The sequence below is a fragment of the Lissotriton helveticus genome, chromosome 7 (assembly GCF_964261635.1).
Source record: "Lissotriton helveticus chromosome 7, aLisHel1.1, whole genome shotgun sequence".
NCBI lineage: Eukaryota > Metazoa > Chordata > Amphibia > Caudata > Salamandridae > Lissotriton > Lissotriton helveticus.
Genome location: NC_136068.1, coordinates 178,035,161 through 178,062,527, shown reverse-complemented (window position 1 = coordinate 178,062,527; position 27,367 = coordinate 178,035,161). Strand labels below are relative to the sequence as shown.

General features: G+C 46.5%; 1 protein-coding gene across 3 annotated transcripts in view; it reads right to left on the bottom strand.

Annotated features, from left to right (window-relative positions):
• Positions 1–27,367, bottom strand: part of ELMO2 (engulfment and cell motility 2) — a 310,978-nt gene that overhangs the window by 96,834 nt on the left and 186,777 nt on the right. For all 3 annotated transcript variants that reach the window (XM_078651887.1, XM_078651889.1, XM_078651888.1), the window contains 8 exons: positions 26,942–26,992; positions 26,723–26,845; positions 26,264–26,392; positions 7,449–7,553; positions 3,640–3,748; positions 3,418–3,554; positions 1,583–1,746; positions 772–884 (listed from right to left, as the gene is read on the bottom strand). In XM_078651887.1, coding sequence (XP_078508013.1) covers positions 772–884; positions 1,583–1,746; positions 3,418–3,554; positions 3,640–3,748; positions 7,449–7,553; positions 26,264–26,392; positions 26,723–26,845; positions 26,942–26,992 — 931 coding nt within the window. The remainder of the gene's footprint in view (positions 1–771; positions 885–1,582; positions 1,747–3,417; positions 3,555–3,639; positions 3,749–7,448; positions 7,554–26,263; positions 26,393–26,722; positions 26,846–26,941; positions 26,993–27,367) is intronic.

Here is a 27,367-nt window from a genome sequence, read left to right as displayed (position 1 = left end):
TTACAGGACGGCACCCGCCGAGCTTTCGATGTCAAGGCCCGGCAGTCGGGGCACAACTTGTCATCGCGGTCGGCCACCAAACAGTAGAGACACCGGCAGCGGCGGTCGGTAACCAACATCAGTCAGTGACTGGTGTCACACGGCTTGAACCCGGGCATCCCTAGTCAAAAAGTTAGTCAAAAATGTACTAAGGGTACGCTCTTCTCGGATCTGCGCTTGCTGGCACGGAAAAAAGATGAACTGACATCAGCGCGTGAGGGCGACGTCTAAGTACTCCAGCGATGTTATCAGGCGATCACGGCGACAGAAGCAGAGCAGCAGACGACGCCTGCCGACGCACAGGGGTACTGCCGACGAAAACTTTCCGGATCCAGTCTGACGACTGAGGATATTCTAAGGTAAGGAATCTAACACTAACGTGTTTCTTTCAGATTTATGTTTTTATTATGTAGGAGTTTATTGTATGATTTTATTTAAACTAACAATTTAGAAAAACTGAACAAATGCAAATAAGATGAACTGTCTTTCCGAAACAACTTGTTCTCTATTAACTTATATGACAAAGCTCTTATAACGTCTATGCCTGATTACGATTTGCACAATACTGGTGGGGTAGAAATTCAGCACTCATAACTACTAATGACATGGAAAATCATCACCTATATATCATGCAATCACAAGTAAAACCTCATGGATTAGGAATAACATAATTACAGACTGAAATTCACAATGTCTATGTATTGCTCACTCCAAAAGATCTGTGATTCTCACCTTGCCTCCTACGATTCCCGATTTTCCGGAAGCTACTTCCTTCACAGAGTCGATTCAGTCGCTGCTGCTTAATAAGCTCCATGATCTCAGGCTGTATCTTCTCTCGCAGCTCTCTAAAGACAAAAAAACTCTTGGTCAGCCTTAAAGCAAGAACAACATTTTTTTAAGTACTGCCACAGAAAGTGCCAAACCTCTAGAGTCAAGATACTCTCTTCTTGGAGACACATTCTCTGCCTGGGTCTCATCCCTGGTGCCCTGATGGTTAGTGGCAAGTACCCGAGGACCGGGCAGTCCACATCCTAGGGGAACCAGGTGACTGGATACTACACATTCCTGCCCTCCCACATGTTTCCATAGTGTGAGGTATGATGGGCGCATGTCATGCTGCATGGATGTCCCCGGGGCCAGAGTATCTCAGTTCCTGGGTCCCCAAGATGTTTCCTCATTCATAGGATAGAGTCACTGAGCCTGTGTTCACAAAGGTAAACCACTGCATCCCAGAGAATGATAAGCTGATTCTTATGTCCTGGGCTTGATATGTCTCAGGGGTCTGAGATCCATTTGTCTCAGAACATAAAACACTGTTTCCAGGGGCCACTGTATGTAGGATCCTGTTCTGAAGGGTATGAGACAGTGTCTCGTCTTCTACCGGACCCAAGGCTATTTACTGGCATCTCCTGAAGAGAAACACAAGGCCCCACCGTCCCTGGTTCTAGACACAGTGCCCCCCCCCAATCTCTTATTTGGTGTCCTTGCATCTGGATGAATCAGACAGGGTGCATGGGTGAATCTATGTGACCATTTTACGCACACGATTGGAGGGGACTGGAAGTCATCCTGGCTCATTCGTTCTGACTGCCGCAATCGCAGGATCTCGGCGTAGCTCAGACTGCGCAGTTTGCTCTTGAACTGATCCATAGAGTTTGGCTTGGAAGGTAAAGCCCTCGTTATCTGCTCTCGCACCACCTGCATCACCTGATGAGAGTGGAGAAAATGGTCAGAGCTAAGTAACAGCAAACAAGATCTAGAAGGGGTTGTCAAAACCACAACATACATAAGAAACAAAGTGCAACAACAACAGCTTTAAAGGTACAGGATGGAAAATACTGACGGGAAATACGAGAGGTGCACAGAGTGACAGACCAAGAGACAGCAAAAAATGTAGAGCGTTATATTATCACAACTAAAGAGTGGATAAATGAGAAGAGACATCAAGCAGGAGTAAATACAAATGGAATGGAAGCTATAAGGTACAGGCTGAGGTAAGGAAACAAAAGACACCAGGGTCTAGCAGACACAGACACTCAGAGGTAGCAGCAAGCACCGACATCGGCAGGAAGCAGCATTCACAGAAAAAGGCAGGCAGCCGCTGGAACTGACACTGTCAAGAAAATAAGAACAGATACAGGCTGGAAGCAGGATTCATAGCAAGCAAAATCAAATAGACCTGCATGCATGGGGATTGTGAAAGGGGCTGCAACAGGAACAAAGCAGAATATAGGGAGCATGCAGCAGTAGAAGCCATAGATGTCTCATACTAGCTGGTGCAGTAATCAATATGAAGCAACTTTTACAGACCACAGCAGGTTGCAAGAGGCAAAGAAACCAACCAAAACTGTGCATACACATCGAATAAGTAGACCACATACAGCCATGAAATATCACCAACCACCTATTGGCAGTTTATCAATTTTATGACATAATGCAAAGATGTCTGCAAAGGAAGAATTAACAGGTTTCTTGTGATCACTATCGTTGACTTTGTAGTACCAGCAGTGAACAGCAGCAGCAAGCTATATACAGCAGACATGGACAGCGTTCATATCAGCAGTAAACAGAGAAAAGACCAGGTGGCATGCAGTAGCTGCTTAAGATCCAGTGCTAGGTATCACCAGCATTAGTCAACGCCTCCACATCTAAACCTTTGAGAAGAGATCTTACCATACACATTAGTTAAATTAAATGCTCAGTCATATGTCAAAAGTGAGAACATCTAATTCAATCCCCTTCCAACAGCTACATTTACCATCCGCAAGCCTTTGAGCAAAGACTGAGTTCATACTGAGACCTTAGTGAGGAACTCTCCCCACATGCATATAGCTTATAAGGAATATCATGAACACCTCGCTGATCAAAAGTCACAGAAAGAGATCTGAGCATACCCAACCTTTGCATGTGCATTTGTTTTTGTGAATTTTTATGGCACAACTGAAAACTACTTGCGGTACAGCAAACTGTTTACAAGACCTTACAATGATAAATCCAAAGGGACTGGTGTAAAGGCAATAACGGGCATTACCAAAACACATGAAGCAACAAGGTCAGGAAAGATGTTAAGCAAATGGGCCTGATTAAAACAGATGACAGTATTGACGGGGCATACGCTCGAAGTACAGTCACAGATCTAACTGTAATTAGGGTTGTTACCAAGATAGAGCAGTTGGTTAGGTGAAGGATTAGTGGAGAAGCATACTTTTTTGTTTTTTTCGAGTTGTTGCTTTGTGCTCTTGTCTCTGGGGAGTTTCAGGCATCAATTGACAATTTCACTGTTTGCACTTACACTCGATCCCCCCTCTGGTTTTGAATCTGGAACACAGCCATCAGTAGAGATCTTAGCACACATCTGTCCTGGACGGAAGAACTTACCTTATTGAAATCTTCTGCCGTGGCTCTCATCTCCTTCCATGTTTTGTTCAGTAGCTGGATGCAGATGCAGAAGAACTCCTCAAAAGCCCGGTCATGAGTGAAGAACATTGGGTGGTAATCATTACGACCCTCGTTAGCTTTACAAAGAGAGACACCTTGGGTTAGTAAAAATAGACAAGACAATCTCTGCAAACATATCCTGGATACTCAAGGCAAACTTACGCAGCTCTCCAACCTGCAGAATCTCACACAGCATCCTGGTGAGCTCGATGGCACTTCGTCCGAATGGACACTCGTGCTTATCCTCACGGCTGCTGTTCTCCAGCACGATCTGCAGAAGTGAATGCGAGTCACAGTGACCAAAAGCAGAAGAATACATGCAGATAACGGCACAGAACATCATTTCACATAAAAGTATACAAAACAGATTGTCCATTATATAGAGAAATTGAGTTGTATCAATGGCTATTGACTAGATGAGTCCTTTCATGTTGTGCCTAAATAAAGTTCAGCAGTATGAACTATTTAGCAAGATGTGACCTGGTGTGAGGACCTAGGTGGCTGGTTGAGCAATAAGCTACGGCTTTGAAATGAATATTACGTAGGTTAGAGTGCCAGCAGTACTTAATTTAAAGGGCAGACATGCACTTTTATAATACATGCTTTAAGAGACTAGAAGACTCAGATCTCTACTTACAACTTTGAGGGGGCTGGGGGTGAGAAGGGCAGCATGAGATCCCTGATCAAACGAATGTATGTGGCGAGCTATTCCTTCTATGGTTAATGTGTGGATTCTCTTTGCTAACCCTACAGCATCACATCATTGTCTTCTTAAAAAAGCATTGAATAAATGAAATTGACTTCTTAAGAAATAGGATACTGATGCAGTAGCAGTGCATCAGTATAAACGATGCAAAAATCGAATTGGATACCAAAGGTTGTGCCCACCAAAGGGCGCCTACTGGTTTTGTACAAGGAAGGAAAATTTAATTAAAGCATATAAAGGTAGAAGTGAAAATTCCTTGCCGCTGACTTACCCGGTGACACTTCCTAGGTAAACCCTTTTATTTTTCACCTTTGATGGACACACTAAGAGCCAATGCTGACAAGGGTACCCCGCAGGCACTTGTACTGTTAGATCGGTCGGCAGCGTTCGACACGGTCAATCATAACATCCTAATGCACCGTGTCGAACAAGCGGGGATCCGGGGAACAGCTAATGGGTGGATAAAATCCTTTTTGACAGGTAGAACGCAGGCGGTGTATCTTGGGAACTATACGGCCCCTAACCTGACTGCCTCATGTGGAGTTCCTCAGGGCTCATCCCTATCTCCATTGTTGTTCAATCTGTACATCCGCCCTCTGATTCACTCACTCAAGGCTAGGAACGTAACTGTATTCAACTATGCCGACGACCTTCAGTTGGTCTTTAAGCAAGACTCCCAAAATGCAGCCGCTGAATTCCAAGCCGCAATGCTGCATATTCAAGGTTGGATGGACCAGAACCAACTAAAGCTTAACCCCGGGAAAACCGAATTGGTGTTACCTGGGAAGAGTCTCACTAGCTGGGGATCTCATTTTTGGCCGGGCGATTTAGGCCCCCCTCCCGTTCCGTCCCCATCAGTGAAAAGTCTGGGAGTAACCATAGACTCCAATCTCTCCTTGAGGGGCCATGTGGGTACGGTCATTTCTTCCTCTCTGTTCCAACTAGGAAAAATAAGAAAGATCGCCTATCTGTTATCTCATCAAGTTTTGATCCAGGTGGTCATTGCGCTGGTACTCTCCCGCCTTGACTTTTCCAATTCTCTGTATACCGGCCTTCCTCTTGGTCTGGTAAACCGCCTACAAATAATTCAGAATAAGGCGGCGAGATTGATCTATAGGCAGCCAAGATGGCAGTCTGCCAGGATGTTACTGCGCACTTTACATTGGCTACCTATGGCGCAACGCTCCGCCTTCAAATCGGGCTGTATAATCTTTAAGGCTTTGCATTGCACCAGTCCTAGATTTCTCAACAGTTTAATCTCGAGACATGTTCCTACTCGCAATCTTCGTTCCGCCCATCTGCACCTTTTGTCTATTCCATCAATCAAATTAAAACGACTAGGCAGGCGTAGGTTTGCCTATATGGCCCCCAGGCTCTGGAACTCATTTCCTCTCTCAGTCAGGAACTGTGATAGCCTCGTGGGATTCAGAAAAGCCTTAAAAACTTGGCTCTTCGGACAAACTGTTTAAACTGGACCCCCGCAGCAGCTTATGTAGAAACAGCGCCAAGAGACCTATGGTGTAAGTGCGCTTTACAAATGTATCCTAACATAACATAACGTGACAGGTAAATTCTTCCTGAAAACAGAAGAGGGCAATGCCACAGTGGGCTCATTCTACCGAGCTATGGCCAGTGAAGGCCCACAAAAGCCTCATTTTTGGCCAAGGCACAACATATGTATGCAGAGAACAATCCCTCCGGGTAAGGTCTATTTCTGGACTGTGTTTCTGTTAGCAACAGATAGCCCCACATTTCTCTTCTTAGCATCAGAGAACTCCACAAAACAGTTTGCTCCACTCGGTGCTCCTTAGTTCCTTAGATACTCTATGGTCAAACCAGAGATGTGTCTCCATTTCCATAGAGAGCAGTGAAGAAAGTAGGGGGCCTGGTAAATTGTCCCAAATTTATCAGGCTTTAACAGGCAACACCACTTTTGTCAGACATGATGTCAGAATCCAAAGCACCAGTTTTTGGGGAAAGTGGGAATGACGATTGTATATGATGGTACAGCTCCTGCAGTTTACTGACCGGGTGTGCAGTAGTAATTGTAAAGTCACAAACAGTTTTACGGTTAAGTAGCCATAAAGAATAGCTGCATGTAAGCTCAAACAGAAAGCACAATAGGAAAGTAATAGCCAAATTAAGGCCCCAGGGAGAGCCAATCAGGCAAACGTAGAAAGGCGAAGAGGGCCGACAAACATCGTTTGACCCTTTTTGAGTGATTAAAAAACATGCGTCAGAAAGGCAAAAATACCAGGTTTGCTCAGAACACAACCTTTATAAATGCAATCTATTTCAAGTGGCCTGTGGAGGTTCTGTGACTGACTACAGACCATAGACGCTTCCCTAAATCAGAGATTGTACATGATACAGCCAGCACATGTTTTCAAAAATGTCTCAGTCAAAAGTGGCATGTCAGCGCTATGCAAAACACATTGCTTACACAAATAAAAAGATAAGCTTAAATCACATAGCATAAAAGTGTGCATTAGCACAGGGAGAGAGGACACAATTTGTAAATAAATATACCAAAGACAGAAACAGGTCTCTCTAGACCAAAACACAAACTGTACACACGTCTAATACTGTGCAGTTGCCTAGAAACGCAAATCATAAAAATATTTTAAAATGCAATAATGAGCAAAGTAAAAATAAAATAAAAATATCAATTCTTCATAAAGCCATCAAGCACACACTTCATTCAAAATTCAGAAATAGTGAAGGGGACGAAAGAACCAAAAAGCATAAAGAATATTTGATGTAGAATCTGTGGTAAAATATTTGACATCTACAGTGAGAAATATGAAGATTATAAAATATGTTGTTGTGCTCAGTGGCAGGGATAAAACACAAGGTGCTAAGATAATGACAAATATATGCCAATGTGCCCAAAGAATATAAGACCACAAAGTGCAAGTAAGTACATAAAACACGCAATTGTGCTTTTGTAACAAAAAGATAACTGAAGTCAAGGTTGAAATAAATATAAAAGGAGAATTAAGATCACCAAAGCATGTAAAGGAGGAAGCAAAAAGAGCGGCAGGGCCAACATTCAGAGAAGAGCTATGAAACTTCCATGGCAAAACGAGTTCATCAGGTTTCTACCCAGTGGCATTTGTGTATTAATGGGGGAAACTCAACCAGGATAATGGGCATGAGGGTAGCAATAACAGGTGCTGGTCATTTCTGTGTCACTTACTGCAGACGACATAGGACAGGATCATTCAGAAACACAAGAAATGGTAGCAGTGGAACAAATTATTACCCTGATGTAGGAATCCTGGTGGCATTTCGCCAAGTACAGCATGTTGTCCACGGCCAGCATTCCAGGGGGAGTCTGAGTGAAGTCCAGCGCAGGATTGATGTGGTTCTAAAAGATTTTCCGGCAAGATGAAATGGTGAAAAGCAACATTAGTATATATGCAGTCAGAGAAAAGAAGCAACTTGTTTCTACACCCTCTCCATTCTCAATAAAAACTCCTCACTTGACCTTCAAGATGTATGGAGACAGTATCCTAGAATTACTCAGATCATCTTGACCTGCCACTTAATACAAGGAAAGAGTGGCTCCAAGGACCTCTGTATCTAATCCCAATTATCCCTATCATTTAAAGAAAAAACGCTCAAATACTCAGTACCTTAGTGTGACCCATGGACCCAAGATATACCCATCCACACCCCAGTTATATTTTGCAACTAACTACACCCATAAGAAGTTACCTTACTCATTGTGTGCTTTGTGTTCAGCAACCAACAAATAACACAACATGCCTGGGTTATCATAAAGCGCCAACAATATGGGTGCTCTCAAGTTATAAAGCGTCCCTTTGTGTGCTCATTCCCTTGAGTGTACAATACCAGCAATGCATGTCAGACAATCACTGTGAATCAGAATGCAAAAAACTGATTGGGATGTTCATCTATATAAATACAAATTAAAAACAATGTCATGTTTGCTTAAAAATCAAGCTGAAGTGCTATGATCTAAAGAAACGCCCTACAAAAATAAAAAATCTAACCAGGTCTCCTATACCCCAAGATATTTTAGCCAATTGTAAACATACCTTTTTGGGAGGAAGACTGGTTGTCACATGGTTTTCTCACATTGAGAATGATGTAACCTCTAATCAGCTTCACTCTGTTAAGCATCTGGAAAGCATTGTTTGTCTACATGCCAATGGCCTCATTATTAATGGAACGAAAAGGTTCTGAAAATTGCTCACACAGCAGTACCAAAATGGAGGATTAGATCTTTGTTGAAGCAACATTCTGGCTTCGATGGCATTTACACGGGCAGCACCAGTATTCCTGGAAAAGTGCAACTGATGCAGTTTTCCCAAAGTACATGCGAGATCAAAATTTATAAATATGAAATATGAATGACAAACAACAATCTGCAAAGAAATGATGTTAATAGGTTTCCCACTGAAAACCCTCTTCACTTAAACCCCCATTTGTTTTTAGTGTTCCATTTGGAATCCCACATTATAAAGGCACATATTAGAATGAAAATTTGAAAGCTTTACCAGTGTGGAAAACTACCAGCAAGGGAAGAACCATCCAGGAAACCTCACAACTCAGTAACTAATCTTACATTTAGGAAAATGGAAATGTGATATTGCTGGAATTACAGAATGAAAATCCCATTATTGAGTTGAGAAATCACCAATCGTACTTCAGGATAAGGAGTTTGCCCTCATATCTTTGAGAAACAGGCCATGAGTGAGGTTACAGTCTGAGCTTAACATAAAATAAAATAAAAAGAGATTTAAAAAAAAGGAAAATCAAAGCAACAGGTCTGAGAAAAAGTTCCTTTTGAGCATTTCTTTATTCTGAATGAGATATTCGTGAACCTTAAAGTTGGAAGGTGGTCAATGTAAAAGACAAAGTAGGTAGAGTACACCAAACTTCGCTGAGCACCAAAACACTGATCTTCCACAATTAAGGTAAGTGCCACTGCTGTATCAGCCACAGATCCTTTCCCCTCAAAAACAGTCTTAAAACAAAAGGATAAGGAAAGTTACTCTTGACCAGAATTGAGGACTGGGCAGGCCTGCAAATTTTGCTAACACACTCACAAGTAAGTATCTAAAGGCCGAAAACAAGAATAATCAACCATTTGGTTGTACCTATTAACCCCTTGGCTGCTAAGCCTTTCCTCCCAAGAATGCTCTGTCCTTTTTTGGCTATTTGGGGTAGTTCATGCTCCGGCCTCCATAACTTTAAGGAATCCACGTCAAATTTGTATCCTTTTATTCCAAATTCCGTGGATTAGAAAGATACCCAGGGTTTGATGTTTCTCCTGGACGAGATTGTAAAAATAGCCAAACATTAGGTAAACTTTAGTATTTTTCGTTGGGGGAAGGTGGGGGCGTAATAGGGGGAAACGTGTCTGTTTATTTTCCTAAAAATGGCATCAACAAAAGGTTTGTTGCGCTAAAGTCACCTTTTTTCCTGGCTTTCAGGAACATGCAGAGCTGAATCAAAAAAAGCCTATTTTTTGCACCACAGTTTTGGCATTCTTCAGAGAGGTAGCCCATCATTCCTAATTTTTGTGTTCCAATCTACTTCCAGTGTGTGGTGGAAACCCATGGATAATCCTGGACAACTATAGATTTCTGAAAAGTGTACAGAATTCGGAGTCCAGCAAAAGGTCATTTGTATAGAGCCCTCAAACATTTTCAAACAAACTGTTGAAATACAAACAATAATAAAAATGAGTAGGAAAAAATGGCCATTTGTCACAACGTTTTCATTTGTAACTTCTTGTCACAATGACTGATTTACAAAAGGAATATACCGGTCTGCCTGCCAAAACCTTTTAGTTGCAGGGATATATATATATATATATATATATATATATATATATATATATGTGTATGTGTATGTGTATGTGTGTATGTGTATGTGTGTATGTGTATGTGTGTATGTGTATGTGTATGTGTATGTGTATGTGTATGTGTATGTGTATGTGTATGTATATATATATATATATATATATATATATATATATATATAACCTACAAACCATATATATATATATATATATATATATAGTTTGTAGGTTTTGAAGAAGACGAGCTACAAAGAGTAAACTGAATGGTACCCTTCAATGGTTTTTCATTGTGTACTGGGTATAGAGCAATTAATACAGTGAAATAATAGGTATCAAGGAATCCTATGTATTTCTGAAATAGACACTAGATACAGAGTTTAGGACCTGTAGTTATTTGTACATCTCCGAATTAGAGGGCACTCATCCTAGCAAGTGATTCAAAGGGCATTTTTCAAAATGTCTTCTTACTTATACACTAGTTTACATTTGGACAGCACAAATGCAGAGAAATACAATTGATAGTAACACATGTTCTACCATTCTGTATTCCCACGTCTCAGGATAGAAATTGTACCTCACATGTAGGTAGGCCTAGTACCTGCGACAGTAAAAGGGCCAAAACACAACACAGACACATCATTTTTTTTTTCCCACTGAAAAAGTACCCTTTCTTAAATGTTGGTAACTGTGGATTTTTGGCCCTAGCTCAATCAACACCTATGGAAACCTGGCAAACCTGTATATTTGTTACAACTAGACACCCAGGGGAATCTAGGGTGGGGTGACTTGTGTGGTTCCCACCAGGCTTTCCTACCCAGAAGCCCTTGCAAATCTCAAAGTTGAACTAAAAACACACATTTTACTCAAGTCTGTGAGGAAAACATCTGGAATCTGCGGGGATCCACAAGTTTCCTGCCACCCAGCATTCCCCCAAGTCTCCCAATAAAAATGGTACCTCACTTGTATGGGTAGGGCTAGTGCCCGCAACAGAATAGGGCCCGAAATGTAACATGGACACGTAATTTTTCTACTGAAAACTGACCCCTTTTTGCATTGTGGCTAGCTGTGGATTTTGGGCCCTAACTCAGCCAGCACCTATGAAAACTTAGCAAACCTCAACTTTTTGAAAACTAGGCACCAGGTAAATCCAGGGTGTGGTGATTTGATATGGGTGGCTCTCACCAGGTTTTCTAACCCAGAAGCACTTGCAAGCCTCAAACTTTGACAAAGAAAAGAAAACACATTTCTGTGATGGAAAGTTCTGGAATCTGCTGGGAGCAACACATTTTCTACCACCTACCATTCCCCTCAAGTCTCAACATTTTGAAAACTAGGCACCAGGTAAATCCAGGGTGTGGTGATTTGATTTGGGTGGCTCTCACCAGGTTTTCTAACCCAGAAGCCCTTGCAAGCCTCAAACTTTGACAAAGAAAAAAAAACAAATTTTCCTCACATTTCTGTGATGGAAAGTTCTGGAATCTGTTGGGAGCAACACATTTTCTACCACCTACCATTCCCCTCAAGTCTCCCGATTGTACCACACTTTGGTGGTTAGGGCTAGTGGTAGAGACAGGAAAGGCACCAAAACGCAAAATGGAAACATCAGCTGTTGCGGAGTCCGAAGGAGTGACCTGTCAGCACACTAAAACAATAGCTGGAAATATTTCCAGTCTGATGGAATTCAAAAGGTGAGGAATCGTCAGTTAAACATATCCATCAGAAAGAAGTCTTATAGATAACCTTAAAGTACTACTCATGCAAAAGTACTTCATTCTCCAAGACTAGATCTTCAGCTTCCAGGCAAGGGTAGACACCCAGCTCTGATTTCAGTGGTCAGAAATCTAGGTACCTTAGTTGACTCTGCCTTACACTTGATCCTTCAAATCTTAGCAGTCTCCAAGAACTGTGTTTTCAGGACTGAGGTTCTGAATTATTTTCTTCCTTTTAGACTGTATTATGGCAGCAGGGTGTTTTTGAGCATTTTATACAGTTTAATGTAAAGACTACAGTACGTTGAAACCTTTCCTGTATGTTTATTACTTTTCCTTTTTATTTCTAAATGAAACCAACACATTTTAAGACCATATGCTGCAGGCAAAAGAGTTTCTTAAACACAGGTACTTTCTTTTTATTAATAGCCACTTTTCAAATAACACTTATGGCCAGGTCTCCGGGATTTTACTTTAGTACCTTTACTTTGTCTGATATCTTTTCCTCAGCTATACCTTTCCCGAGTTATACCTTAGCTTCAAATGAAATATGAGAAAAGAATATCTAAAGTATTATTTAGCATTAGGGTTGTTATGTGAAAGGAGCAAGCCAAATCACATTTAGAAAAACATATTGGAGACGGCACACAAAAGTAGCAACTTATGGTAACCGTAAGTTATGTTTATAAGGGTTCTTAAATTAAGCTCATCATGAAACCAGGCAAGGCAAAGACACTACTTGAAAATGCCTCAAGTCTGAAACACAGATGGATGGAATTCACAGAAGCTGGCACTTAGGTCGATGACAGTCGAAGAAAAGTGGTGGCTAATAAGTGGTCAATAATCATGAGATCAAAAAATTCAATAATATTCATAACAAATAATATTTTCTCACATCAGACCTGTTCATCTCCACCCACCATGTGAAAATATGTAAATTACAATGCCTTTACCCATGATAATTTCCTACACACATTTGAGGCGAAAATTAGCACTTTTATTTTAAACCTTGAGAAGGTAATCAGATAAGTGATGCAAAGCGTTTCCAAATTTCTTAAAGGTTAAAAGCTTGGGGGATTATTGCAATAGTCAAACACCAACTATCCCCTGCAATCAAACAACTATAATACCAGCCAGCACCACTCAGTACTAGTGGGTGTGTAAGTTAAAAGAACTTCAACATAACAGACCATTGTTAGGCCTCACTTATGCCCACTGTTATGCCTCATTTATACCTGACAAAATACTTTCAAAAAGGTTTAGCTCCTTATCTTAATCATGAAGGCGTACACCACTCGCATCTCTTGCATATTCATGACTATTGTAACATAAGCATATCTAAAATATGTTGCGTTGTAAGCACCAGTGTCATGTTTCACTGCGTAATATAGGCATGCCAACATTTCATTACCACTGAATGGCTTTTCTAGGAAATGTGAACATTTTTGTTTTGAGCCAGATATTTATGCAGAGTTAATAGGCTCATGCATCTTTATTTTGAAAATCACCCATTGTCTTCTTTGGTTAGTTTAATAGAGCAAATATTTTTCACATCTTCAAAATAACAGTCTCATGACATGTAATTGTATTTAGCTTATTTGTTCATCCAATTCAATACAAGATCAAGTTAAACTCTTTTGATCCAATTACAATCCATCATCCTAGTAAATTTGTATTTATCCTTTATAAATGGAGTATATTGTCAGCGGACACTTGGTGCACCACGTTGGGTAAACAAACACTTTTCAAGACTGTAAGTGAAATAACCAATTATATTGTACATATGTAATATAGAAAGGCATTTACATTTTAGAAATCAGTGCTTGTACACCCCTGTACTCACACTTATTTTAGTGATGTTAGCCTTTTTATTGCTGTGCAACACTTTTCCATGTGAAACTACTTTTTGGGGTTTGTCTACTACCTAAGGACCTGATTATGATGTGGTCAGTGTATTCCGACCTGTGCACGGGTTGGAATTGCAAATTAAAAGGTATTTAATATATCCGATAATTATAGGATGCGTTAAAACACCTCAAAGCTTGTTACATTTCGGCTAGTCAAACCTAAAGAATGTAAACAGGGGAAAAGTGCACAGTATTTACCATATAATGCAGATTTTTGTGCATTAAACACCAACATCTGCATGTTATTTCCCATAAACGTGTAACAGGTGCCATTTATCGCACCCAATAAATAACTTGCTCCATGGTATCATTTTTTTTCTTGTCAGGGGCACTAAACAGCACCTATACTTGTAATCACAGCCTGTGCGTGTAATCTCTTAAGAGGTTAGAAATTAAAAGGGATAAAAGGATGGTTTAAAAAGGGAACAGGCATTCATTTTTTTGGATGGTTCTTGCAACAGAAATTAAATAAATCAAGGTATATAGATCTAGCAGTTACATAATTTACATAATTTCAACACAATACCGTATAATTTTTAAAAAGCATACAATTATATTTGCCAAGTTCCAAATTTGATAGGACCGTTAAGATCTCTGTTAAAATATCTCAGAAAGAAGCAAGAGGTTAAGAGCTTGTAAGCCTTACCAAATTAAGGCAAGTTGTAGAAAGATACTCCAAAGAGCATCCAGATGTCTAAGAATGAAGTTAGTGTGTATGCCATCTGTAATGCATTCTGTTGATATCTTCTCAACAGTAGAATAGTTGCCGAGTCATAAGGACATATGTTATAACGCATTATTCAGAATGCATCTTTTACATGCGTAGTTATTAAGTGTCATACTTTGTCGCCATTGTTGCCACATGGCTGTTTTTTTTACGGGCATGACCAGTATTTTAATGCCCAGGCCAGTACAAAAGATGGGAAAAATCAACAAAAATTAAATTGTGTGGAAAAGGCTTACCGGGTTATGGTGCGTTTATTTAGTTGATAGAATTCGAAATGGCTGTTGACATGCAGAGCCTGTTTATATTACCACAATGTAGAATACATAAACTCCTCGCCAAGCTTTCAAAGTTACCTTGAGTATTCGCAGTGGTATTTATGGTGCAAATGTTTAGAGGAAATAATGAAATGGGTGTTGACTATTTACGGGTGATGGGAAAATCTAGTATTCATTATTGCTTTGGAGACCGGAGTTCATGTGGGGCGATGTTTGGTGTGTGTGAGAATGATAATGTAAAACAGGCAGTTAATAATTTGTGACGGGAGCCTGTGAAAGCATGGCCTGCTGCAGTGTGGAGTCTGTTTGTTATATTATGTGAAATACATAAAATCTTTGTTAGGTTTTTATAGTCACTTGTTTGTATTTGTTGTGGTGCTCATTTGTAAAGGCAATGATGGAATGGATGAAGTTTAAAGGTGATGGGTAAGTGTACAATTGTTTGTTTTTGGAGATGGGAGTACAAGAGGAATGATATGCGTCAGTTGGAAACTTGTGCGTGTAGTGTACATAGAGTGATGTTTATTTAGCCTGAATGTGAATAGTAATTCAATCTAAAATTAACTTTTCAGATTTGAATGAATTTAAATATTTTGGACTAAATTAAGACATTTGTTCATGTGGAATAGAAGAGTTTTATATACTGAAAATGTTTTATGAATATTTAATGCATATGCTGTGAAGAAGTATTAACAATGTTTTTCACAACCGTATTTATTAAGAGTTCATGCATAAATCGATACAGCCCTCCACAGTCAGGAGGAGACTGTCAACGACAGACATTGAAAAAGGCATAGCAGTGAACCCAGAGTTATAAAAAAAAACATACCCCAGTCCCCTCCCAGACCACCCAACCCCAACCGCCCTACTACACCCCCCCCTACTACCCACCCCTTATCCCTCCCGAACCCAGTGCACGTGTTCACAGCGTAGCAACATAAGATGCAAAACAAAGGTGGAGTCAGCCAACAGTCTAAGGTACGGGGTCCACATTCAGAGCCAACACATCATCAAGATCCGCGGGGGGGTCGAGGTGCAGACCCCTGTATTCCGCCCATCTCTTCCAAATTTTGTAGTGCTTCCGGGGACACCCTCTGGCCTCAAAGACAGGCAATTCCAGGCCCATAAGGAAGTCCAGTCCCGCTTTCCATGCACCCAGCGGGGGGGCACGAACACTTTTCCAGGCTTGGGCCAGATCTCGCTTGGCCACCACTAGTCCCAAAAGCAGCAGGTGACGTTTGTAGACATTGCCCCCAACATTTTCCAGGATATGAAGGAGACCCAGCCTAGGGGTACGGGGCAGGTCCCACCCCAGCACCTCCGAAAGACAGTCCCAAACTCCCGCCCAGAATCTGGTCAGCCTCCCGCAGGACCACACAGTATGGAGAAGCGTCCCCCTCTCAGCACCACACCTCAGACACTCCGGGGCGGCTATAAGGCCCGCCCGCCACAGCCGTTCTCTAGTATAGTAGGCCCTGTGAAGGTACTTAAACTGAATAAATCTGAGACGGACAGCTATAGCAGCTCCCCGGGGGGATTCAAGCGCCTCGCGCCAGTCATCATCATCCAAGGGACCAATATCAATCTCCCAGGAGGCCTTCAACGACGAGAGGGAAGGGGAACAGTGTGTAACCAAGGAGCGATATATCTGAGAAACCTTTTTGTCGCCTAGGTCACCCATAAATAGCTTAGCCTCGATGGGACTGAAATCAGGGAGTTGCTCCAAGCCCACCAGACTCGGGCCAAGGGCATGACGGAACTGGAGGTACCGGAAGAATTGGGACTTAGGCATATTGAATTCAGAGCTAAGGTCCTGAAAGGACTTAAGCGTAGTACCGGAGAGAACGTGACCAAGGGACGAGATCCCGATCGCGTCCCAGCCGCCAAACCCGGAAAGGGAAGCCAGCGCCGGGAGCAGGCCATTATGCCACAACGGCGTCTCGGCCGTCAGTCTGCCCCACCACCCCATACGATGCAAAGCTTGCCGCCAGACCGCGAAGACCACCTGAGTGACCCTCGGCAATATCCTCCTCCGCCTGGCCGAGTACAGCAATGTGTGGAGCGTGGCTCCGCCCATCAACGAGTGCTCTAGAGCATAAGCCGGATCACTACGGTCCCCATACCACCACTCATTGAGCACGAGGAGGTGGGAGGCTTGGTAATAAGACAGGAGGTCCGTGGACGCCAAGCCGCCACTGTATGTAGAGAGAAAGCAGGTACGTAGCGCCACCCGAGAGGCGCCCCCGGCCCACAAGAACCTACCCAACACCGAGTTGACACTCCGGAACCATTGTGGGTCGATTCTATAGGGATGATTCTGCAGTTGGTAGAGGAGCCGAGGCAGGGCAACCATCTTAAAAATCGCCGACCGCCCATAGATGTTAAGGGGCATACGGGTCCAGGCCTTAACGTCCATCTGGACCCTATCCCACACCGGCCGAACGTTCCGATCCCATGCCACCGCGGCCGAGGCCGAGAGGAAGACGCCCAGGTACTTCATGCCCTCGACCACCACCCGGAGGGACGCAGCCCATGGGCAGTGTACCGAGTCACTCCCCAGCACCCACAAGGTCGACTTATGTGGGTTAAGAAAAAGCCCCGACGCCAGACCAAACTCATGCATGATCTCAAGAACGCGAGGGCCCGTACGATGCAAGTCAGTCATAAAGAAGAGCACATCGTCTGCATATAAGGCAACGCGGTCCGTGTGATCCGCCCCCCATACAAAGCCCCGATAAAGCGCGTCCTGGCGCACCCGGGCGGCCATAGGTTCCATAGCCAGCGCGAATAGGTACGGGGAGAGGGGACATCCCTGTCGGGTGCCCCTGGCCACACGGAACCGCGCAGAGACCGCCCCAGAGACACGTACCGAAGCGGTGACATCTGTATAGAGCAGCTTCACATAGGAAATAAAAACCGGTCCCAAGTTCAGTAGTGGTAGGAGAGTAAAGAGATAGGTCCAGCTGACCGAGTCAAAGGCGCTATCAATGTCTGCCAACAACAGCGCCGCTTGTTCCCCGGTGGTTCCGATCGCGTCCAGCGCGGCCTGGGCCCGCCGAATGTTGTGCCGCGTCGCCCGGCTTGGCATAAAGCCCGCCTGATCCGGGTGGACAAGGGTTGAGATGTGCGGGAGGAGGCGATTCGCAAGCGCCTTGGCCAGGAGCTTGGCTTCAAAATTAATAAGGGAGATGGGACGGTACGACTCATGGCGCTCGGGGGGCCTGCCCGGCTTTTGAAAGACCACAATCTCGGCATGCCGCCAGTCTGGGGGGAGGGTGCCACGCTCCCGCGCCAGTTCCAACGCCCGCCTGTAATGTGGCCCAAGCTGTAGGTGGAATGTCCGATAGAATTCGCTGGGGAACCCGCTCGGCCCCGGCGCCTTACCCGCGTTTAATTGACCCAGTGCGTCGCCTAATTCCTCCGCCGTCAGGGGGATCTCCAGAGCGTCACGAACATCATCGGAGACCGCCCGCGGATGGACCGCTGTGAGGTATTCCTCAATGCCATCGGAGGAAAGGCTCTCCCGAGGGGCATACTGACGTTCATAATGGCGCGCAAAGCTCGCCGCAAGGATCACAGGGTCTGTAATCGCCACTCCAGTATCGTCAACAAGCCCCGGCAAGGTGATCGGCTGCAGAGTCTGCTGACAAAGCCTATGGAGCATTGTGCAAGACTTGTCGCCCCACTGGTACACCCTACTACGCGTAGCCAGCCACGCCTGGCGTGCCTCATCTAATAAGACCGAGGAGTAAGACTGTTGCGCCTGTAAAAGCAGCCGCAGTGTCACATCGTCTGCCGCCGCCCTGTGCCGCACCTCCAGCGCCTCCACCCGCACCGCGGCCGCAGTAATACTGTGTTGGCGAGTCCGACGAGCCGTCGCGCACCAGGCTATATCCACCCCCCTCAAGGCGGGCTTCATGGCCTCCCACACTGTGATGGCATCCATCCCTACCGTAAGATTATCCTGCCAGTAGTGGGCGATCGCACCGCGCAGATGCTGGGAGTAATCCGGTCGCTGCAGGTGCCACGTAGACATCCGCCACCGAAACGGCTGGCGCGCCTTACAGAGATCTATTTGCACCGCCACAGGGGAGTGGTCCGAGAGCCCGCGAGGCCGGATCGCCGCCCCCTGCACCCTGTCAAGGAAGGCCCCCGGTACAAACACACAATCGAGGCGCGAAAGAGAGCCATGCACAGCAGAGACATACGTGTATTCCCGCCTCCCGGCATGCAAATGTCTCCACACATCCACCCATCCAAGACCATCAATCATGGCACTCAGCCGAGTAGGGGAGGCTACAACCTCGGCCCCTCGTCCCCTCTGTCTGTCTAAGGTCATGTCCACCACATCATTCCAATCGCCTCCAATAACAGCCAGGGAACGGGGAAGCTCGGCCCATAAGGCAAACAGTCGCTCCGCAAGGGCCCACTGCAACGGGGGAGGGGCATACACACAGCCGAACACCACAGGCTCCACACCAACCCTACCCTGCACAAACACAAACCGGCCCTGAGGATCGAGCCATTGACGCTCATGAGTGTAAGCCAGCCGTCTGTGAACTAGAATGGCCACGCCCCTCGATCCCCGAGTGAAGCCAGCATGAAACACCTGGTGGAAGCCAAACCTCTGCAGACTCAGTGCCCTGGTACCCATCATGTGTGTTTCCTGAAGAAAGAGCACATCTGCCAAGTCCCTTTTCGCCCAGCGAAGCACGGCCCCCCGCTTGATCTTGTCTAGGAGCCCCCGGACGTTCCAGCTCAGTACACGCATGGAAGTGCCAGGAGATACAAGCCGTGGAGCTTCAGCCATTGTCACGATGAGCCAGTACCCATCCACCCCAGTACCCGACCCCGGCCCACGACACCCTGTTTGCCAACATCATAAGAAACACGTGCACCCCCCAGAACACTACCCTAAACCCCACTACCCCACCAACCCCAGCCCAACCCACAAGCAACCAAACACCCCAAAACCCCCCACCCCCACCCCCATACCTCAATAAACAATGAAGCATCTGTCGCGGTAAACGGTACTTCAGGCCCAAAACATAGCGCCCAAAGCCAGCCATACCAAGGGATCCCAACTAGTTCCCCCCCAAACTAACCAGGCACACTCCCTGAACTACCCCCCAATCCCAACAGGAGGAGGCAGCCCATACTACATGCCCCGAACCCCAAAAAAAACATATACAGTCGAGTCATAAACAAAGCACCACAGAAAAGTACCAGACCAGGATGGCCCTGGTATGCACCAAAAAGGAAGTCAATACTGCACCGGCCAATGTCTGTCCCACCAACCACAGCTCAGCATCCGCAGCACACAGATTGACATATGAAAGGCATCCAGCAGATAGTTCCTGTGAACGGTGATCAAGAGCCGTGTTCAGAGTGATCCGTATCGGGCTGTGTGTCCCCCAAAAGAGGGTCCTGGGACAGGGACCTCCGCCGGGAGCGAGACTTGCGGTGACGTTTCCCTCTGCCTGACGTGGTGCCCCGGTCCTGAGACGAGGCACGCGACGACCCTGAGTGGAGCCCCGGTTGGACATGAGGTCGAACTCTGACCGTCTCATCGGTCCAGTTGAAGACGGCCTCCGGTGTATCGAAGAAGAGGGTCTTGGAGTTGAAGATCACACGGAGGCGGGCCGGGTAGAGCAGTGAGTATTGGATTTTCAAGCCACGCAGCTTGGCCTTGGCTTCCAGGAAGGAGTGTCTCTGCCGGTGGACCAGTTTGGTATAGTCCGGGAATATCATAATTTTATGATTATCATAGAGCAGGGTGTCCTTAAGCCGAGCCTCCCGGAGGATGACGTCCCTGTCGTGGAAGTTGAGGAGCCTGGCGATGATCGGGCGAGGCCGCTCCCCGACCGGCGGCTTCTGAGTCAGGGCGCGGTGAGCACGCTCCACCACGAAGCATCGCGACAGGGAGTCCGGGGGCAGCCAGCTCTCCAGCCACCGGGACAGAAAAACGTCCATGGGCCCATTCTCGCAGTCCTCCGGAAAGCCAACAAAGCGCAGATTGTTCCGCCTCGCCCGCCCTTCGGCATCTTCCACACGGAGCGCCAGGCCCCGCTGAGTCTGTTCCATGTCGGCAATCTTCTTCTGAAGGGCCCCAACATCTCCCTCCACTGCTGTGACCCTGGTCTCGGTTTCAGTAATGCGGGCGACCGCATTACGAAGATCTTGCCGCAGCAGCATCACGTCAGCCCCTACCGCGCCAATCTTCGCATCCAGCATGTCGCGGGACTGTGTAATGGCGGTCAGCAACGCCGCGTTGTCTGGTCCAGCATTTTGGCCCCCGCCAGCCGCACCAGGGCCTCCACCAGGGCCGGTGAACTTATCAATGGGTCCAGTCTTAGTGGCGGCCGAGCCCCGAGTCATGGCTGCCACAGAGAAGGCAGACCAGTATCACACACCTGTAGCGAGGCCGCACCGCACGATAGTCCACCAACCAGGCCTCGGCCGGGGCGTCTAGGGCACACCAGGCCACACGGGATCCTCACGCCACTGGTCCACAGAACGGGCAGGCCCCCAGGAAAAACGCCGTCTCACCAGGGCGTAGTAGGTCGTCCCCGCGCCCACTGGCACGGCGCAAATATGGGCCACTCTAGCCCAGTCCACGAGTCGTCCGGCCGCCGCCCCGGCGACCACAGGGGCGGGGAAGGGCAAGTATCCGGGCCAGGCGCCCGACTGACACCCCAGTCCCGGGGGACTCCCACTCGGCCGAAGGATCCGGGCCGGCGACTCCAGGCGGGGACCACCAAACTCGAGGTCCCGGCTCCACCAAGGCCAGGCAGGCCGCAGGTCGTCCGAGGCCCCCCAGGCACCAGCCCCCACCGCTGATGTGGCGAGAAGAGGCAGGGGGGGTCCCACAGCAGGTCGCCGGCAACCAACAGCCCGGGGTCGTGGCCAAAGGAGAGCGCCGCAGGCCCCGGATCGAGACCTCCAGTCCAGATGCGCCAAAATTGAGGCCCCGGCTTGCTCAACCGGCACTAGGCCGCCCGCTACTCCAGGCTGCCCTACCGCCGAGAGAGGTCACAGCGCGTCCCTGGCAGCACCGGATGACTCCCTGCGCCGTCCGCCGCTGTAGCCCCAGACGTGGTGCACAATTCGGGTCCGGGGGCCAGGAGAAATCGCAGGATAAGTATCGGGCCGGCGGGAGCTCTAGCAAGCCACGTCCGCCATGATCGCCCGCTAAGCCACGCCCCGTATTAACAATGTTTTGATTCCTTTTAAATGAAAAAAAAATCCAAATGAAAAACCTATGGTACGATTTATCAGCAAGAAATTAAGATAACAGTCAGTTTGGCTCACTAATAGTCTAATTAATCTGAAGGAGAGTACTCTTATCAGCTTTTGAAATAGGCTAATGCACAGAGAAATTTCGACGGAATCTGGTGGCCTTCATACAAGATTAAGGGTAACTATCATCTTAGGTATAAGGTTACTCTAAACTAATCATAGCCACCAATATGTTTTGGCCAATTTGATTTAGACAAATCCCTTTAACATTATTAATTCTAGGAAAGAGTTATTATAGTTATTTACAACCACAAGTGCCAAATGCAACAAGCATTTGCAATGCAATAGGTCTCGCATTAGGAAAGTGTGAGCTATTGGTATTGTAAATGACAATTTTTTTTTAATATGTGTTGGCTTTTAAAATATATAAATTAATAGCATTGTTATTCACAAAGCCAATAGCTTACACTTTCCTAATGCGAGTCCTATTGGCTATGGCAATGCTTATTGGTAGCAAGCAAGGACAGTGCTGTTGTGGTGCCGAGTGATGTGGTGGTGCCCCAGAGTGATGTGGTGGTGCCCCAGGGTGATGTGGTGGTGTCCCAGGGTGATGTGGTGGTGTCCCAGGGTGATGTGGTGGTGTCCCAGGGTGATGTGGTGGTGTCCCAGGGTGATGTGGTGGTATCCCAGGGTGATGTGGCGGTGTCCCCGAGTGATGTGGCGGTGTCCCCGAGTGATGTGGCGGTGTCCCCGAGTGATGTGGTGGTGCCCCAGAGTGATGTGGTGGTGCCCCAGAGTGATGTGGTGGTGCCCCAGGGTGATGTGGTGGTGCCCCAGGGTGATGTGGTGGTGTCCCAGGGTGATGTGGTGGTGTCCCAGGGTGATGTGGTGGTGTCCCCGAGTGATGTGGCGGTGTCCCCGAGTGATGTGGCGGTGTCCCCGAGTGATGTGGCGGTGTCCCCGAGTGATGTGGCGGTGTCCCCGAGTGATGTGGCGGTGTCCCCGAGTGATGTGGCGGTGTCCCCGAGTGATGTGGTGGTGTCCCCGAGTGATGTGGTGGTGCCCCCGGGTGATGTGGTGGTGCCCCTGGGTGATGCGGTGGTGCCCCTGGGTGATGTGGTGGTGTCCCCGAGTGATGTGGTGGTGTCCCCGAGTGATGTGGTGGTGTCCCCAGAGTGATGTGGTGGTGTCCCCAGAGTGATGTGGTGGTGCCCCAGAGTGATGTGGTGGTGCCCCAGGGTGATGTGGTGGTGTCCCAGGGTGATGTGGTGGTGTCCCCGAGTGATGTGGTGGTGCCCCCGGGTGATGTGGTGGTGCCCCCGGGTGATGTGGTGGTGCCCCCGGGTGATGCGGTGGTGCCCCCGAGTGATGTGGTGGTGTCCCCGAGTGATGTGGTGGTGTCCCCGAGTGATGTGGTGGTGTCCCCAGAGTGATGTGGTGGTGCCCCAGAGTGATGTGGTGGTGCCCCAGGGTGATGTGGTGGTGTCCCAGGGTGATGTGGTGGTGTCCCAGGGTGATGTGGTGGTGTCCCCGAGTGATGTGGTGGTGTCCCCGAGTGATGTGGTGGTGTCCCCGAGTGATGTGGTTGTGTCCCCGAGTGATGTGGTGGTGTTCCTGAGTGATGTGGTGGTGCCCCTGAGTGATGTGGTGGTGCCCCTGGGTGATGTGGTGGTGCCCCTGGGTGATGTGGTGGTGCCCCTGGGTGATGTGGTGGTGTCCCTGAGTGATGTGGTGGTGTCCCCGAAGTGATGTGGTGGTGCCCCAGGGTGATGTGGTGGTGCCCCAGGGTGATGTGGTGGTGCCCCAGGGTGATGTGGTGGTGCCCCAGGGTGATGTGGTGGTGCCCCTGGGTGATGTGGTGGTGCCCCTGGGTGATGTGGTGGTGTCCCCGAGTGATGTGGTGGTGTCCCCGAGTGATGTGGTGGTGTCCCCGAGTGATGTGGAGGTGTCCCCGAGTGATGTGGAGGTGTCCCCGAGTGATGTGGTGTCCCTGAGTGATGTGGTGGTGAAAGCAAGCACTGCTTGCCGCAAAATATGTGTACATTCATACAGAATTTTTTTTCAATTTTAAAGCTGAATTTACCTATGTTTCTTTTCATGAGAAATCAAAAAAACACTCTTTCGGGACCCCTGCTATAACTTACCTCACTCCTCGACAACTGACCAATCTGCACCAAATCAGCACTGTGTGCTTCCAAAGTTTAGTGTGCAAAGGGGAAGGGCATTGGAGGATGACACAGTATGCAGTATGCAGAGAGAGGAATATAATTACTGGTTTTGAGTGTGTGCAGATGCCACCAGGATGATCCCACCGGTATTTGTTCCAATGGTTATTGCCAGATTCCTTCTTATGTAGCATTGGAAGGTTAATTTAATTGCGGAAGTGACTGAATAGACTTTCTCACTCCCCCAATGCCTGGCCCATTACTATATTGAGCGAAGTTGTTTATTCATACCTTATTAACAGTCATTGTCATCCGGATGGCTCGCTTCTACACGTACTCCCAAAGTATACTCTTTGGACTTGTACACCACAACACAATTTGTTGATAACATCCCATAAATTCTCTCCCGGGCCTATGGAATGGATGAAACATACTGTACGCTTTCTTTTGTTCGGAATTCGCCGATAACATCTTGGAAGGCGCAGAGTGCAAGTGGGATGGGCTGATGCACGTGCAAGCCCCACTCTCAGCGTCCCTCGGTACATTACTTCCTCTAATATCTACCGTTTTTAATTTAATTAGTTCATTAGTCTATTGTAGCTACTCCCTAGCTTGAACGGGTCAGAGCTGTGAGAGTTTATTAACGCAGTAGCTTCGGGGAAGGATTTCATAGCTGAGGTGGCAGCACCTTAATTAGGAAAACCAAGAAAAAGAGAAAATCACATTGCGCTCAGTGGGGGCCCCCACCTTGCCTCTCCATCTCACTCGTCCCAGGGCTGCCAACACACACCACCAGTCGTCAGTGCACGCTTCCACCAGGTACACACACTACCAGCCGTCAGTGCACGCTTCCACCAGGCACACACACCATCAGCCATCGGTGCACGCTTTCACCAGGCACACACACTACCAGCCGTCGGTGCATGCTTCCACCAGACACACACCACCAGCCGTCAGTGCACGCTTTCACCAGGCACACACCACCAGCCATCAGTGCATGCTTTCACCAGGCACACACACAACAAGCCGTCAGTGCACGCTTCCACCAGGCACACACACCACCAGCCATCAGTGCACGCTTTTCCACCAGGCACACACACCACCAGCCTTCAGTGCAAGCTTCCACCAGGCACACACCACCAGCCGTCAGTGCACGCTTCCACCAGGCACACACACCACCAGCCATCGGTGCACCTTTCCACCCGGCACTCACACACCATCAGCTGTCGGTGCACGCTTCCACCAAGCACACAAACCACCAGCCGTCAGTGCACGCTTTCACCGGGCACACACACCACCAGCCTTCAGTGCACGCTTTCACCGGGCACACACACCACCAGCCGTCAGTGCAGCGGGCAGGCTCTTCTCAGAGTTTCTTGGTAAATATGTGTTCGATGCCTGGGAGGGATTGGGTCGAGTTTCCTTAAACCATGCTGAGTATGCAGGTGCAGTGCATGAACTCCTGTGTGAGTGAGTCATGCTGCCTGGGGCTCACTCACTCCACACTTGTAAATTGCGCCTGCACCAGGCTTTTTCTCATTTGCAAAGTTTGGCGCATGGGCAGCCCCACACCCCTGGGAATGACGGCTTTCTACAACCAGGATGGAAACAACATTCAGAGCAATGAAAACAAGTTCATTTGATGCAAAGAACTGTTAACAAAAACCATGTCCAGCTATTGTTGATCTGGCAACTTAAACAAAACAGCAATAAAAAACAAACAAGCATTGGCATAGCCAATAGGTCGCTTTTTGGACACTAAATGTATTTTGTTATGCAGGAGAATATCCTTGGTGCGACAACACCAACTGTTGCATGGCTAAACACTTATAAGGTCCCAAATGCGAGACCTATTGGCTATGCCACTGCTTGTTCTAGTTGTGATTTGACTGCATAATGTTTCATGGCAAAAGGGCTATTTAAACTATGTCTTAAACTCATACAACTGGAAGTTGATTCCTCAGACATAAGGGACTTAAAATAGACCTAGGAGAGTAGAACAGCCACTCTTTAGAGTACATGTATCCCTTTGCTTCTTTTGTTGTACACAGAATATCTCAGAAAGAAATCAATTGTCATCTTTGTCCACTTTGGCACAAGGAGAATGTATTTCACTGATATCAATAAATATTCCAAGATACCCAGTCTTGCCATTCGTTTGAAAATAAATAATTCTATCAGTGGCCATCACTACTATTAGCATAGCCAACGTTGATACGTACAGTAAATCCTAACATCTTATAATCTTTGGTGTACATGGCTTTTCGTTTCTCTGTACCAGAGACGCTATTGGAATCTGACTCTGCATCAAAAGCAATTCTTCTCAGCTCGAAGATGAAGTCTCGCTGTGCCTGTGACAGGAGAAGGAACAGTATATTTTGTAAAGACAATAACAGGAGTATTTGCTGTTTCATATACAATAGTTTTCCCTAGACAAACTCAGCAGAACTAAAAAGCAAAGCTAACTTATCTGAAACAATTTAGGTCAGAGTAAAAAAGCACCCCCCTCGCTATTAAGTGTTCTAGTGATCTGCCCATTAAACCTCAAAGACATTTATTTACCTACTAAGTTCGAAAAAGAGGGAGCTGTGAATCCCTGGATTAATTAATATACAAATGAAATTCATGCAAAAAATACCGGCATTACAATATTTTCACAAGTCACCCTCCTGCATGCTGACCTGGTCATTTGGATCCATCTTAGTCATCATTCTCTCTTCTAGGAGATTAAATGTCAGGACCTGCAGCACGTATAATTGATGTGCCATCTCAGTTTTGATTGGGCGGTTTCCCCGGATAACATGCTGAATGTGGAAACAAGTTGGGTGAAGTCAACGCATATATTCATTAAATGCTAATATTATTTTAAAGGACCTCAGTATTCAAACTTAAAGTCTTACATTTAAAATGATTGTCCTCAAGTGCTTCTGTGCAAAAGCATTAGCCATCTCCTGCAATGAAACCAAACACAAACATAGCACACAATGAATCAAGTTAGCTGTTTCTAATTCTTCTACATCGTTTTAACAGAAGTTATGTCTTTGCATTCCGTTCCCAATATTTCCAAGTTTTCCTGAAATGGTGCAAAGGAGCAATTAATGTTCTCATCTTCTATGCACAACCAATATATACATACGTTGGACTTTGCTTTGTGCTTACGTAGGGCCAGCAAAATTCTAAACAAACAGCAGCTACACAAAAAAGATACGAGCAAGTACAATGCTTATAAAATCATATTCCTACTAACTAGAATCAATAAATGAAAAGTTGTGTATATCCGATATTATTTAATAAGTTGCCTATAGGCACTCCGAATTTTTGGCAAG